General features: G+C 40.1%; 1 protein-coding gene across 5 annotated transcripts in view; it reads right to left on the bottom strand.

Annotated features, from left to right (window-relative positions):
• rundc3b (RUN domain containing 3b) overlaps positions 1-17,244 on the bottom strand; it is a 35,427-nt gene that overhangs the window by 12,185 nt on the left and 5,998 nt on the right. For 3 of the 5 annotated variants that reach the window (XM_026923887.3, XM_026923890.3, XM_026923888.3), the window contains exons 2-5: positions 5,597-5,712; positions 1,748-1,881; positions 1,218-1,303; positions 471-560 (exon numbers count right to left, since the gene is read on the bottom strand). In XM_026923887.3, coding sequence (XP_026779688.2) covers positions 471-560; positions 1,218-1,303; positions 1,748-1,881; positions 5,597-5,712 — 426 coding nt within the window. The remainder of the gene's footprint in view (positions 1-470; positions 561-1,217; positions 1,304-1,747; positions 1,882-5,596; positions 5,713-17,244) is intronic. The other 2 variants (XM_026923889.3, XM_053228129.1) reach the window with 1 other exon arrangement.

Genomic DNA, 17,244 nt, shown 5'->3' with positions numbered 1-17,244 from the left:
AGTTTAAAAAGATGATTATGTCAGTTAAACTAGTTAAAATCCCCTCACACACCAAAGAATACACAAATACCAGGCAGAAAACAAAAACTCAATGATTATATGATACTAATATTAGAACAATTTCCCACTTTAGCCCATAAAATCTCTCTATATTAGCCTTTTAAGCCAGGCTCTACTTAGCCAAAAATTATTTTAATAAGATTTCACTGGTAGAATAAATACAAACAAATAAAGGAAATATATTGTGTGATAGGATCTTAATATAGTGATAGGATCTTTTCACACCTATGGATTGATTTGGAGAACAGGATTAGTGTGTGTGTGTGTGTGTGTGTGTGTGTGTGTGTGTGTGTGTGTGTGTGTGTGTGTGTGTGACTCTACAGTAAGTGGAATCATTAACATCCTTTCCGACTGATATATGGCTGAATGTCAATAGCACCCCACAGAGAGAGGGAGAGAGAGATGTCTACCTGAAATCAATAGCGTTTAGTCCAATGAGAGTATCTGCCAGCACACCAGCTTCCTCTCCCAGCACTATCGCACCATCCTCATAAAACCTTCTGGTAAACATCAGCGCATGCACAAACACAAACAACTCATTACCATCATCATCTACACACAGTTTGTTACTGTATAGTAATGTCTAATATGGAACAGGCATTATGGTACATGAACTCAAAGACATTCCCTTTAAATGTCCAAAACCAAAAAGTAGATTCCTGATTGCATTGGGGCTTGAGGACATTTTTTTTTTTTTTTTTTGTAAGTGGCCCACATACTGCTGAACCATCATCAACACTTATGCATACAGGAGCAAGTACTGTCATTTAATAAAGAACAGAATAAGCACTGAAAAGTTCCTCACATTGCAGTAAATGTTTTAGCTAGTTACAGCCAAACTTATAACCTTGTAAATATGGACCGTGTATCAAAGAACAGAATCAGAAATTTTCTTTTTGGGTTGTCTTTATTTCAAAACTTTGAATTGTAGCACATTTTATATAATGGACTGAATTCATGCCCATATATGGATGTAACGACTCACCTACATTTTGATAAACTGACTTAATGACACACCCACATTTCATATAAAGACTTAACAACATGCATTCTGTAGACAGACCTTTTTTTTTTTTTTTTTAAGCAATAAATATTGGCAGACGTACACATTGTTTGCAAAGTGTGTGTGAGTGTGTGTGTGTGTGTGTCTGTAAAACCTTGTGGTTTTGAAGTCTCTCAAGGCAGCAGATATATATTCAGAGAGCCGTTTCTCCATCAAGGCAACTCGGATCCATGCGCGACCCTGAGACAGAAATGGATATATGGATGGACGGATGGATGATGGACAGACAGACAGAGAGAGAGAGAGAGAGAGAGAGAGAGATGGAGAAATAGAAAGAGACAGCGAGAAATTGCAAGAGATGGAAAAATTGAGAGAGATAGAAAAATGGGGGAGAGATAGAGAGAGAAAAATGGAGAAAGATAGATGCAGAAATGGAGAGAGATAGAGATGCAAAAATTTATAGAGACAGATAGAGAGAAAGACAGATTATATATATGCAGAAATAGAGAGAGAGAGAGAGAGAGAGAGAGAGAGAATACTATTCTTTCAATTTGAAAAGTCTCTAGCATTTTATAAAAAATTTTTTTGTGTAAGACAGACCTGCACATTATTCCAATCCAGTTGTGATACAATATTGTGTGTGTGTGTGTATACGTGTGTGTGTATACATGTGTGTGTCCATACCTTGGCTCTGGAACTGCGTACATTCTCCATGCTCTCAATGCTTGGGATGCAGCTGTGAGGGACTTTGCTACAGGCCACACGCACATAATCCCAGAAACTACGTGGACTCTCGTAGCCAAACCAAGTGATCTGACCTGCTCATAATAATACGAAGAGAGGAAAAGAGAGCGGGAGTGAGAGAGAATTAAAGAGATAAAGGAGAGACTAGATAAGACGCATAAGACAAACCCAAAACTCTCATCCTGGAGCTTCAGATTATTTTTTTTCCATTTTTGGGGAGAATGAGTTTTTGATAAATGGGACTGCAAACAGAGATAAAGAAAGTAAAAAGAGAGAAGGTGTGTAAGAGAGTGAAAGAGCTAAGATCAAGCTAAAAAAACCTCAAGCTAAAGTGTAGGCTAAATTTTCAGCTCACCACTGATGTAAAGAGTGGTTATTTACATGACAATAGCCTTCCTGTCAGCTCAATCCAGCCTGGCTACTCTCTCTCAACAACAAAACATTTTTTTCCTCCTGTAGTATTGATGCTCAATGGACGTTTTTTGTTTTTCGCACCATTTTGTGTAAACTTTAGAGACTGTTGTATGTAAAAATCCCAGAAAATATCTGAAATACTAAAGCCAGTCTATCTGACACCAATAACCATGCCATAGTCAAAGTCACTGAGATGACATTCTTCCCCATTCTGATGTTTGATGTGAACATTAACTGAAGCTCTTGATCTGGATCTGCATGACGTTATGCATTGCACTGCTGCCACCTGATTGGCTGATTGGATAATTGCGTGAACATGCAGGTGTAGAGCTGTTCCTAATAATGTTCAGTCAGTATACGTTGAAGATCTAAACATCCCACATTAAAATCAGAAAGGACAGAAGTACTGCATGGCACAATTCTATAGACAAAAATCCTATAGGAAACAAAACACAACTTCAATAAAACTACACTATAACCTGTGCGTGTATGCTGATTTTCTTTCTGTATTTCTGCAAGTCACTGTATGCTGTGTGCTGCCTGCTACTAGAAAATGAAACAGAGGAAAATGAAACCATGTGCCTGCTTCCACACGCATAATGCCAGCAGAAAGCTAATGGATTTTACTGACAGCTGTATCTCAGGTGTCTAATGACATATAATGGAAACTTAATTTTGTTTACACTGTATGTGCAGAAACAAAACAATTTCCACCGTGAGCGTCCAATCACTTAACATCCTATTTGTCTCTGACAAACAGCATATACTAAGTGAGTACAGGCTTGGAAAGAAACATTAACATCACTTAAAATAGTTTCCTGCAGAATTATATATAACGCTTCGCCTGCACTGTTTTACATTGTAGAATAATGTGCATGTGAATAATGTGGTTCTGTACAAAACAACACAACAGTGGATGCACAATAGTCCGTTAGATCGGACACTGACCTTCGATGGCAGCGTACATCACCATGTTGCCAGGTTACTGACGTATGCTAACAGTCACTAACTAAAGTCTATTAGATGAGATGGGAATAAAGTGTCGTTGGGAAAAATAGTGAATATTCTGTGGCTACACACTGCCATTTCTCAAAATAGTTACAAATACAGAGGGGAAATAAGCATTCAGACACACACACACACACACTGCCTGGCCAAAAAAAGTCGCACACTCTAATATTTCATTGCACCGCCTTTAGCTTTGATTTGATTACAGTGCACATTCCTCATGGCATTGTTTCGACAATCTTATGCAACATCACAACATTTCTTTCCATCTACAATTGCATTTTGGCCAAGATCCTTAAAGTCTTCTCCAGCACATCCCAAAGACTTTCAATGGGGTTAGGGTCAGGACTCTGTGGTGGCCAATTCATGTGTGAAAATGATTCCTCATGCTCCCTGATCCACTCTTTCACAATTTGAGATTGACATTTGAGATGAATCTTGGCATTGTGAATGCATTATATTCATACATTTACTCAGCTGACTTCATTTTATTGCTGCACAATGTTGCTGAGCCTAGACCTGACCAACTGAAGCGACCCTAAATCATAACACTGCCTCCCGAGTCTTGTACAGTAGGCACTATGCATGACGGGTGCATCGCTTCATGCGCTTCCCTTCTTACCCTGACACGCCCATCGCTTTGGAATAGGGTAATTCTGGACTCATCAGACTACATTATCTTTTTCCATTGCTCCACAGTCCAATCTTTACACTCCCTAGCAAATTGAAGGCATTTTTTCCTCCCAATTAGCCTCACTAACAAGTGCCTTTCTTGTGGCCACACAGCTGTTTATTCCCAATTCTGTAAGTTCTTGTCATATTGTGCATGTGGAAATGCTCTTACTTGCACTATTAAACATGACCATGAGTTCTACTGTCATTTTTTTAACAATGCGACTTCACCAAGCATTTTAAGGATCTCTGATCACGACCATTCAAGATTTTTTTTCCGACAACATTTCTTCAAGTTGACAGTTCACCACTATCCTTCCAGATTTTACTCCCTATCTGAGTTGATGATACCTATTTCCACTAGATGGCGCTTGTGTACTTAAGCACTCACTCATTTCACTAACTTTTGATTAGTTTAATTTGTATAATTTTATATTTTGCTTATTTTATAATGTAACTCATTGTGTGACTGATGTTAGTTATATTTGTCCTGTTTATTTAGTTCTATGGTGTTGGTGTCGGTGTTAGCGTCTATGTCTATGTCTATGTCGATGGGTGCATTAAACATCTGTGAACGGAACCTCAGCCTTCGCGTTGTGACTAAGGGCGGCATAGGATGTATCTTCCATCATAGTTGTTTAAGAAATGAGAAGCTACACACTGAATCAGTTCAACTGAAACATATCAATCACTGCAATAACATTTCATAATCGTAGGTTCTTAAGTATTTGCTTATATAAATCCAAACAGCAACTTTTTTTTTGGCCAGCCAGTGTACTTCGGTGCAAATATACACTTCCAATACGAATGCAATGTATTCTGACTTTGTACTTTTAAATATGACCAAAATGTATGTATTCATAAGCAGGCAAAAGTATATTTTTTTTAAAAATAAACTGTGGTGTAGTCTACTGCTTATTGTTCTCTATGTCACTGTTGTTCCCACTGCTTTCAGGTCATCCTGCAACTCTCTTCAGTTGACTTCACTCTTAGCTTCCTTATTATTACTCTGAGAGTGCATTGTGAAATCTTGACGATTGGTTGTGGTTCCATAAATTTTCCACTAGCATATCATCGAATCAGTTGTACTGACAGGGATGTTTAAGGTCTAGGAAGCTCAGTCTTCACTATGAGTGCTACTTGTTGAAATTTTCCCAACCAATGGCAACGTCTTTTATAATGACACCAAGTGCAATTTGAACAACATTTTTTGAAGCATTTGTATCTAGAACTTGATTTATTTTTATGCAACCTTTACATATATATCTTTTTATTTTAAATACAGTGTCAAATGCTTTTTGTGCCTATGAATTTTGTTCTTTAAACATATATTTTCATGCTTATAAATACATGCACTGTATGTTAAATAACAAAAATACTGTAACTTATGTGCCCACAAACTGCTACATTTTTACAAATTGCCTGCTGATGCACAGGATTATGGAATATGTAGGACAGTGGATGATAAAATACTGATGTATGATGCCTTCAGAAATGATAAAGGCACCTCAGAAGGCAGTGTTCTGTTCAAACCTTCAATTTAGGACTTGATGCCTCCAAATACAGCCTTATTAGGCACCATTTTTATGTTTCAGACATACCCACTGTGTGTTAATCATGATGTCTGTATGGGGCTGCCTTTGGCATTATAATGCTCAGTATGCGTAAAGTCTGAATGTAGTCTCTCAGTCCTACCTTTGAGCCGATGGCTGAGGATATGTTCCAGAATGGAGACAAAATTGATGAACTCTGGCGATGTGTCATCTATAGTTTCATAACAAGACCGGTCAATCAGCGTTTTCACCGAGAACCTGCAGAGACATGTTGAGAATTGAATTCTATTTCAAATAAGGTTGAATGCTGTATACAACAGGTGATGCTGACACCCTGTGAGGGGGGTTTGCCTCGTACAGCCGGGGTTGGGGGTTCGAATGCCACCTCCGCCCTGTATGCGGAGTCTGCATGTTCTCCCCATGCTTCGGGGGGTTCCCCCGGGTACTCTGGTTTCCTCCCCCAGTCCAAAGACATGCATTGTAGGCTGACTGGCATTTCCAAATTGTCCGTAGTGTGTGAATGTGTGTGCGATTGTGCCCTGTGATGGGTTGGCACCCCGTCCAGTGTGTCCACTTGTGCCCTGAGTCCCCTGGGATAGCCTCCAGGTTACCCCATGACCCTGTCTAGGGTAAGCGGTACAGAGAATGGATGGATGGATGGATGGACACCCTGTGAATGTGAAATATGTTCCCGAATCTTAACATTAACCATATTAAAAGGGGACAAAACAGTAGCCCAGGTGCCAGGGGCAAGCAGACTGCATGCCTAGGTTTTTCATTTTCTATTTGTAGTTGGCAGAATCAACAACCAGAAAATGAAAAACAAACCTACTTTTTCTCAAAAGTTTTCATTTAGTATGTAGCTATATTAAAATATAGTGCGATGCACCTCAATGCTGTAATTATAGCACATGCTATTCGTTCTAAACATCACCGCCTGCTGCACTGCACACATCAACCGAGGAATGATCTGACTAACGGTAGAACGTTTTTTTTTACTAGATGGATAAATTAACGTACACAGATGACAGATGATCGATTCCGCACTGTCATGTGGAAATACTGGAAACCAAGCAAAATAAAGCTGTCATATAACTCTTCTGATAGTATAAATAACAATCACCTAATGGTGAAAATAAAGATGCTAGGGAGACTTAGAAACTTTGTAATGATCATAAATGCATTAGTTTCTCTTAGTCTGTATTAACGCACTAGTTAACTAGTTCATCCTAAGGTATTTCATTATGTTAGTTGCCACTTTTTCACCACTTCAAATAGATTTTCAGGCAATCAGAACACGAGACTAGGCAGCTCACTGATGCTCTTACTTGCTCAGTGGGTTAGCCAAAAAATGTATAATTTGTCCACCCCTGCATATGAACATTACATGGTAATATTGTGACACTATATTGCATTTATTGATGCAACTGATTGACAAAGACATGATGAGACAAACCTCAACAAAAAGTTCCTATCTGAACTTCCTGTTTAAACCTGGGCAAAGTAAACACCACCTGAAACCAGGCAAAACTTAAAAATAGATCAGGAACAACAAGCTTCGTCACATTCCCTTTCGACCGAGCAGCTGGAGCTCATGAACCAGTGTCCGAACAAGTCTGCTGAGCCTTGTTAACCTTTACAAGAAAAGGAACATGAGCCAGATGTCTGTTTACACACTAAACAAGTGATTTTTTTTTTACCACTTCAGCAAACAATCATGCACCAAATGGCATGTCTAACAATGTTCTGTTATAAACTGTGTCAGATAGAGGAAATTAATCATCACCCACTGTTGAGCTTGGAGACACTGTTTAAAGATGCCCATGAAGGCAGAGCAAATAGGTTTCTTTTCATAGCTATGACTTTGAAGCTGAAAGGAAAGAGGAATCAGTAATATAATCCAGGGACTCGGATGTACTTTTTGTAGTTGCAGGTAATTCAACAGAAAAACGAAGGAGCCAAATACGAAAATATAACAGCGAAATCAGGAATAAAAAACAATTAAACCAGAGAGATATAAACAGGAACAGAGCACGACTCAGAAATGTGAATACGGATACAGCAGGTCTGGGTTTGTTTTTGAAGTATAACTTCCCCCCTACTACATACTGTAGGATAAACATATTGTACAATACAATATACTATATCCAATAGGAATTCATTTAAGACTGAGACATAGGTATGTGTTTAAGGCAGTGGTTTTCAAAGTGGGATCTCTGAAGAACAACCAGGGGTCTGTGATTTTTAAAAAAATTAGTTACAGTACTGGAATCCACCATTATAAAAAATATTTATTATATTTAATATTGAGTTCTTATTGTTATTGGCCTGTCTGACTTGTCACTTAATGGAATGGGTTTAATCCGTACCTCAATATCTCAAAAAGTCAGCCTATAAAATAATGTCAACTTGGACCTGATGTGTTTGGTCGGTGAACAGTTCAGGAATAGAAAACAATATGGCTCTAATTAATAGGTAAAATATTATTGCACACATTTTAAACAATGTCCATGAAATAAATTTGCACTAACAGGGTCAAATGTATTTTACAGTCAAAGGAGTCTACAAAATGTTTGAAAACTCCTGGTTTAAGCTGATGGTAGGAAGATTCATGTCGTGACAGAACACCATATATATGTCAGACGTATATATATATATATATATATATATATATATATATATATATATATATATATATATATATACACACACATACACACACACATATACACACGTACATACATACACATATATACACATCTGTTGTATGAAGAATCTGAAGAAGAATCCAGGATGTAACTGCAGTGTACTTCAGTAATAATTGTGGATAATAATGGTAGTAATTTTCCAGAGAAGCAGAACTCTTCATACAAAAGTCCAATGAAATATGAGCAAGAAAAGCGCAGCCTTCAAATGTCATTCATAATACTGAAATTCGACTTCTTATCAAGCTCTGCAGGAGTGCTTCTGAAGACTACATCAGAAGGAGGAGTTTTATTTACAGCGAGCAGAGCACTTGAGATCAGAGGCTTTCTGTTTGTTAGTCAATCTCTCTCACTTATTCTCTTCCATACACACACACACACACACACACACACACACACACATTTGACCACTGGCCATTGAGACATCCAGCGTTATCAAGGCTGACTAACAGACAGGCTAAAGGCTTTTTCCATGACGTCTAACTTGCATCATCAGATGAGAATACAGCCCCAGTCAACATCCCTATGTTGGATAACAAAGTTTCAGATTGTGTGTGTGTGTGTGTGTGTGTGTCTCTTATTGCAAGTTGCAGAGAGAGAGAGGGAGAGCTCTGTAATGCATATTCAGCTAGGAAGAGCTTAATGAAGCAGAAATGATGACACACAGCATGTGGGGTTTTATAAGAGGAATGCAGCAATCTATCTGGAGTTTGAGAATGGTTATAGCGCCTTAGAGCACAGTGCTGTTAAATTCTCAAATCTGATTGGTCAGATGGTGTTGATTAATCTTCTATTACAGCAGCTCTAACAGTATTGCTGGTTGCAAAGCAAATCACAGGTTTTTGTCAAAGCCCTCCTTCTAATACGTTCTTGTTTCTATAGTAAAAGCTATCGTTTCTATGGTAACAGCTACAGTAATAGGAACATTATTATTTCTACAGCAACAGCTCTCATTATCGTCTGTATAGTAACAGCTCATTCACTGGTGGATGCTCAATGTACTCTCTAATAAAGACAGAGGGCTACAATGAGAGCTGCAATTCTCAGGGCCATATGTCTGATACAGAGATGCCTGCTGTGACTCGGTGAGGATCATACATTTCTTTTTTAAACAAAAAACTGATACGTCATTATGTGACAGAGGAGATTCTTACTAGTCTTGCTTTAAATCCAATTGATAGAAATTTTGGGAATGGCTTTCTATAGCTCCTATAATGTAAGTCTTAATAGAAAATAACTTGTTTTGCCTTCCTGACGCAACCCTCCCCAATTTTATCCGGGCTTGGGACCGGCACTGGGAGTGCACTGTCGTGTGGTTCCCTGGCCAGGAATCGAACTCGTGCCACAGTGGTGAGAGCGCCGGGGCCTAACCACTAGTCCTCCAGGGACCCCTCAAGTAAAATATCATGTATATAAACAATGTTTACCATTTGCCAAAATTTTACCTGCTGCTTAGCTGATTATGTTAGCTACTAGAATCGATGATAGTATAACCTGGCATTAACCTAGAAAACAGGCTAACCAGTCAGTTAACACTAGCAAATTAGCAAAACTGACCTCAACATGCCTTTTCAAATTACATGGAGTTCATGCCTTCTAGGGAGGCAAACGAGACGCCTCATTTTACATGAGTCTTTGTTTACGCCATCATGTTACCAAGGTAGGGCCAGGCTTATCCATATTCAGACACACACAGACAGCTATAGCGATAACTTCATTGTGTAGCATGAGAGGGTCACAGACGATGATGAATCGGCACAATTCTTGATATTTTTTCTACATGAAATGAACCTGATTAGATGCTAAACTGAAATATAAATGAATTATACAGGAGCATATTCTATTGATATATAGCTTACAGTCATTGTCTGAACGAGAGAAGAAGATTTGTAACAAGCATTTTGAACACACACAGACACACACATGTACAATGCTTTTTTTTTTTCTTGGAAATGTAAGTAATAATACAGTTATTCAATTTCAGTAACACTCAAAGAAAATACCCCGAAATAACACTTAAGAATAATAACGAAGTACAATTACTCAAGTATTTTCAACATGACATGATAATCTGACAAAGCAGATTCTTATGTAACCTTCCCCAAATCATTTTATACAGTAGTACTCAGAAAGCCTCTGGTTTAAGTGTAAAACATATGACAAATTTGACCAAACCACCATAATCAGAATCAGCCATGTAAAAGGAGTTGAGGAGTTTTAAAAATCATGGTAAACATATTTAATATGCATAGACATATTAACATTTACCGAATTCAGTACTTCAGTTCCTTCACGCACTCAGCACACTGATTGTATTTTCCTGAGAGGAAATTAATAGGGAAATCATTTTAGACCTTTTGTACCACCTGTCTTTATTAAATTTAATTACTGTGAAATGACGTTCTTAACGCTTCTTGCGCATTGCTTTCCAAAGACTTTTGAACACAGCAGCTGGGTTCTGCAGCTGGGAGGTAAAATGACATTTCAGTGCTAATTTCTCATGTGACATTTCCCCTCTCTGAACCAACAAAACATCCAGATCAATTAATATAAATGGCAGAAAACAGGCCAGACTCTTTAAGTGTGCAGAAAAAAAGGGTGTACATTTGTGTGTGTGTGTGTGTGTGTGTGTGTGTGTGTGTGTGTGTGTGTGTGTGTGAGTGAGACAGAGAGAGAGAGAGAGAGAGAGAGAGAGAGAGAGAGAGAGAGATCGACAGCTGCAATAATAGACTCTGAGCTGCTATTCTCAGGGCCGTATGTGTGACACAGTGATGGATGCTGCGACTCTGTGGTGATCACACTTCTATCCTTGAAAACCGCTGATACGTCGTCTTGTGACAGCCAGGGTTTCATATTAGTCTTGCTTTCAGTTCAAATGGTATTAAGTGGCTGAACAGAGACACGATAAATCAGCATGGCTTTGCCAAAAAGATTGCAAAATGTATCAACAGGACGAAGCACAGGTTTGGCATTAGGGCTGCACTATATGTGCAAAAACCCTTCACATGGTCAATTTTTGTCATTTTCTACAATATATACAGTAGTTCTGAAAAACTTTTTCCTGAACTGTACTGTTTCTCTTTTGCACATATTTCAGCTAGAATTAAATTTCTAGTATTCTCACTGGGAATACAGAGAAAATCCAATTAAAAAAGATTCAATTCCCTTTCCACTGCAATACGCCTCTCCTACCTCTACATTATTTACCTAATCTACTTTGCAACATTACTGTTAAAGAATTATAAGCTCACAATGGGAAACGAGTTCTCACTTTGATTATTAGCATCATCCACATCAGTCTCGGTCCCATCTTCTGAGGATAAAAGTCACTTTGACTAACTGGATCCTTTGCATTTATTCACTCAACTCTTCTCATGCTAATGTTGGTGGGGGAATAATCACTGATTCATTCAGACAGTCCTATCGACTAAATCTCTTGTTATTAATGTCTTTTTATTAGGGAATTTAAATGATGATGATGGACCATCATGGGCATTTTGAAAGCTGGTGTCTGTTACAGTGTGTAGCTATTCAAAAACTTCAAATTGTGCAAAAAATCACATGTAGGTTTTAGTCACCTTTAGGCAGAATGTATTAAATAAAAACATTTCCACACTGTTTTGGTAAAATATACTTAGGTTTTCTTAAAGTAGAAATGTTAATGTACGTATGATGTTGGGAGAAAAACTCAATTTTGGTCCAAACCTGATTTTCTTTCTCTTTTTTTTTTTTGTCTGTTTTCCAGAATTCAGCTCCAACGACTTACAATGGCTTTTTCCAGACTGTACTGTTTGTTAGCCATTATTGCAATATTATCTTCAGGTTTTCTAGCTAGCTCTAGCTACCATGTATATTTCTTCTGGGAAGGTGAAACTTTTTGGTGTAACTTTAATTTAGTTAGCTAGATAAACAAGAGCTAATGTTATTTAAAAATCTTAGCCATATTCTAAGCGCAAATGAGAAGCTAAATGATTTGTGAGTAAATGACTGATAAAGTCTCAGTTATGGTTTATAATGACTTTAAGGGGAGTCCTGAATCTAATACCTGATAAGATTCCTGTCAGACTAAATGTCTTTTGCTATTGATAATATTGTAATATCCCTGAAAGCATGTGGCATGTTTATTTGTTTATCCTCATATTCCTTCGTTCTGTTTCACCACAGAGGAAAGAAGATTGCTAATGTGTTAACTAGTGGCCTACACAACGAGGTGCTCCTGCTGAGTCTCCCGGTGGTGTCTGACATTAGCGGGCATTTCAGCTGGCACCATGCGACGATGGCTTATCCTACTTCAAAGACACTGCACGAGGCACCACTTGACACAACTCAGCCACTAAATATATACACATGAATTACTCCAAATCACACCATTTAGACTGATAAAGACATTAGTTTTGATCAGAGGTATTAAACTACAATTTGTTACATGACTGAATGGTGACAATATAGTTGTAGTACTATAAATAAGACGAAGTGGTGATGTTTTGTTTCATAGTGGTGCTTTATGTTACCACTTTTGACTATAGCCATGGACTCTGTTTTGAATGTGACTTGGAATAATATTCGTAAACTTCACTGTCCCATTGCCTTTAAACACTCTGCTCGTGTTGTCATTTTGTTGTTTTTACATAAATGCATGTGATTGGCCACAATACAGGATCTGCTAGAGAATCTACAAGGCTTCTTGTTTAAAAAACTGGAATCTCTGAACTAAGGCCAGTTTTTCATACACTGATCATTTCTACAGGATTTATTGAGCACTTGGTTCAGTCCATAAGGAAGTAGAAGAGAAGATTATAAATAATTGATGTTTTTTTAAATGCTGTATTCATTGATTGATGCTTCTGTAATCCTTTTGACTTATAATATACTATAATCATTTCATAATTCTATACTACAATGCTTTGAAAAACTAAAAGTTCCGACAGCAGTAAACCATGTGTCAGGATGCAGAATGACATCTGCTGCAGTTTCTCGTGACATTTCCCTTCTCTGAGCCAACAAAAAAATCCAGATCAAGAAAACAGAAAACGTGCCATACACTCTTTCTGTGCCTCTAGAAAAATTATTGAGCAGGTTCACAAAAAAGACAGAATGAATATTACACAGCACAGCTTAATAACTCTCCACTGTACTGATCAAAATTAAAATCTCTGCTTTGTTCACTTTGTTCTACGTGGCAGTAACAAAATGTCGGAGTCCTTTTTTCAGGTATCTTTTGAAGCGTAGCGTACATACCATATGCATGTCTGTATTTAAATGAGCAGTGACATTTATGCACACAGACCCTACAAACAATTGGTATTTATTATGTTTCATTGTGTACAGTGTTTATGATGTGTGCACACATTTGATGAATCCCAATTTTATTGTGCATACAAAACTACATCTTTTTTATGTATAAGGAGCAATTTAGAAACTTTTCTACTATTCCCTGGGAATCCTGCAAAACCATAACCTATAATGTTGAATTTGAATTTTTAAATGCAGGTCTTTCCCATAGCACGTTCAAAACAAAGAAAAACATTGGCAAAAAGTACATTTATTAAAACAACAGAAAAAAAGAGCACAAAAAAAGAAAGTGACATCCATATAATTGAAATATCCTCTCTCACTTCTCTCTCATACACCGATATAACATTAAAACCACTGAGAGGTGAAGTGAATAACACTTGATTATCTCGTTACAATGGCTCCTGTCAAGGGGTGGGATATATTATGCAGCAAGTGAACAGTCAGTTCTCGAAGTTGATGTGTTGGAAGCAGGAAAAATGGGCAAGCATAAGGATCCAACGACTTTGACAAGGGCCAAATTGTGATGGCTAGACAACTGGGTCAGAGCATCTCCAAAATGGCCAGTCTTGTGGGCTGTTCCTGGTATACAGTGGTTAATAGCTACCAAAAGTTGTCCAAGGGAAGAAGGCAAGCTGATAGAGGCAGTGTGATGCTCTAGGCATTGTTCTGCAGGAAAACCTTGGGTCCTGGAATTCATGTGGAAGTTATTTTGACACATACCACTTTCCTAAACATTGTTGTAGACCAAGTACACTCCTTCATGGCAATGGTATTCCCTAATGGCAGTGGTCTCTTTCAGCAGGATAATGTGCCCTGCCACACTGCAAAAATTGTTCAGGAATGGTTTGAGGAACATGACAAAGAGTTGGCCTCCAAATTCCCCAGATCTCAGTCCGATTGAGCATCTGTGGGATGTGCTGGACAAACAAATCTGATCGATGGAGGCCCCACCTCCTTACAGGACAACTTACAGGACTTATAGGATCTGCTGCTAACGTCTTGGTGCCAGATGCCACAGCATACCTTCAGAGGTCTTGTGGAGTCCGTGCCTCGACGGGTCAGAGCTGTTTTGCGGCACAAGGAGGACCTACACAATATTAGGCAGCTGGTTTTAATGTTATGGCTGATTGCACACTGCATTCTCTGATGTTTCGCACATCTTGGCAACAGAAGTTCGCAGGAACTGGATTGTTATCAGGAAATATGCCAAACTCTAACATCAGCATTGTTTCAAAAATGTAAAAAGTGTGACCCTTACATCCCTAATGAATACTCTGCCGCTCTCCTTGATGAGAAACTAGAATTTGGAGACAGAACCGAAACAACAATTGAAAAAAAGGCAAAGTAAATAATTTCACGCAATAATTCTCCATACATCTATCCCTTCTACTCTCAGCTCTTTTACAAACAGCATTAGTGAATTCTCCTTTTACTGGTTTCAGTGAACCTCAATAAAATTTTTTTAAAAAAATCAGTCCCTGAGCATGATATTCCCTGTGGCCAAATTCATAGGACTTATTAGTCATCAGTATCATGTCCTTCATCCAGCCTCTGAACTGTGTTGTGCTGAGGAGCACGACTGTCAAGATGAGAGCCATCGGGCTGATTAACCCTCTGCGGTTGACGGGGGCGCCGGCGCCACCACTTGCAGTTTTTAATGATAACAGCGAAAAGAACGTCCCTAGGTTACGTCTGTAACCATGGTTCCCCGAGGGAATGAGACGCTGCGTCAAACAATGCTTTGGGAACACCTCTGCGTGACCACGCTCTGAATCACATGTGTAATCGATCCAACGGAATCGCATGACGTCAAGGAAGTAAAGGAAGCGCTTGCAGGGATGCAGGAAGTATGGTACCGAGACGCAGCGTCTCGTTCCCTCGGGGAACCATGGTTACAGATGTAACCTAGGGACGTTCCCCTTCGGGAACTCGAGCTGCGTCAAACAACGCTTTGGGAACGAGTATCTAACACCACCAGACTGACAAATCCCTGTCTAGTGTGGAAGGGCACAACTAGGTCGAGAGAACTGAGGAGCCAGGAGCGGCATCAAGGTCAAGGCTATAAAACCTGACAAAAGTCAGAGGGGTAGACCATCCCGCAGCATTGCAAATATCCTGGAGAGAAACACCAGAGGAGAAGGCCTTGGAGGCCGCCATACTTAGGGTAGAATGAGCCTTGACCCCCAACGGAGAGAGGAGATCAGAGGACTCGTAAGAAGTAGTAATAGCATCCACTATCCACCTGCTGAGGGTCTGCTTGTTTGCAGGAAGACCCTTCTTATAAGGACCGTATCAGACAAACAGCTGGTCCGACATCCTCCACAGGGCAGCTCTGTGGACGTATGTATATATGACACACACAATTAAGCCTTTTCTGGTCCTGGTCCTGAAAGGGAGGTGGACAGAATGCCTGAAGCACGACTGGCCGTGGAACCACAGAGGGCACCTTAGGAACATACCCCGGTCTGGGGTAAAAAAAAGGCTCTGGTCATACCAGGGGCAAACTCTAGAAAAGAGGGGGCCACAGAAAGAGCCTGAAGGTCGCCGACTCTCTTCAGGGAAGAGATGGCTAATAGAAATACAGTCTTGACTGTAAGAAATCTCAAAGACACCTCCTCCAAAGGTTCAAAGGGAGGTTTAGAAAGGGCCTCTAAAACCACGGCCAAATCCCAAGAAGGCACTCTAGGTCGTACCGGGGGCCTCAGTCTCCTGGTACCACGGAGCAAACGCGTCACTAATAGGTTTCTCCCCAGAGATTGCCCACCCAGCGGAGCATGATATGCAGCAATAGCAGCCACATGAACTTGTAAAGTGGATGGGGATAACACTGTGGCAAACCGCTCTTGCAGAAATTCCAGCACTGAACCAACCGGGCAGTTAACTGGTTCTAACTGACGGTTTTTACACCATGACGTGAACAGATGCCACTTAGCGGCGTACGATTTCCTCATGGAGGGAGCTCTGGATTGGAGTATGGTCTCTACAACCTCGGTTGAGAGACCCGAGGCTACGAGCTGTGCCCCCTCAGGGGCCACAGCCTCCATAGCTCCGGACGAGGGTGAAATAGGGTGCCCCCCGCCTGAGAGAGGAGATCCCGCCTGACAGGAATCTCCCAAGGAGAGTCTTCGAGAAGGGATACCAGGTTCTGGGAGAAAATGTCTGACTGCTCGAAACACGGCCAGCATCTCCAAGCAGTTTATGTGCCACCTGAGATGGGGCCCCTCCCACAGACCCTGGGCAGAGCGGCCACTCATGACCGCCCCCCAGCCCGTGAGGGAGGCATCCGTCGTTAGCATTACAGGACAACAAGGAGCCCCCAACACGGCTCCTTGTAACAGGAACCATGGTTTCTTCCATATGTCCAAGGCCCGTAAGCCTCTCCGTGTGACCTTGATCATGCGAAATGGGTTGCCCCTCGGGGAAAACCCTTTGGTCCTGAGCCAACACTGCAAGGGTCTCATGTACAGCAGGCCAAGAGGTATCACGTTGGACGCAGCCGCCAACAGTCTCTGAAACTGTATAGCAGTGAGTGACTGGCCTTCTCTCACTCTCTTGACTGCCGCGAGGATTGACTTGATCCAAGCAGGAGACAGACGTGCCTGCATCGTGGTCGAATCCCACACTACGCCTAGATAAGTGGTCCTCTGCACTGGAGAAAGCACACTTTTCTTTGCGTTCAGTCTCAACCCCAATTCTCTCATATGGGCAAGAATGACATCGCGACGTCGAACCGCCATCTGCTCCGATTGAAATAAAATCAACCAATCGTCAATGTAATTGAGTATGCGGA

The sequence above is a fragment of the Pangasianodon hypophthalmus genome, chromosome 22, assembly GCF_027358585.1.
Source record: "Pangasianodon hypophthalmus isolate fPanHyp1 chromosome 22, fPanHyp1.pri, whole genome shotgun sequence".
Lineage (NCBI taxonomy): Eukaryota > Metazoa > Chordata > Actinopteri > Siluriformes > Pangasiidae > Pangasianodon > Pangasianodon hypophthalmus.
The sequence above is the reverse complement of the archived record's forward strand: the minus strand, read 5'-3'. Positions and strand labels throughout refer to the sequence as shown.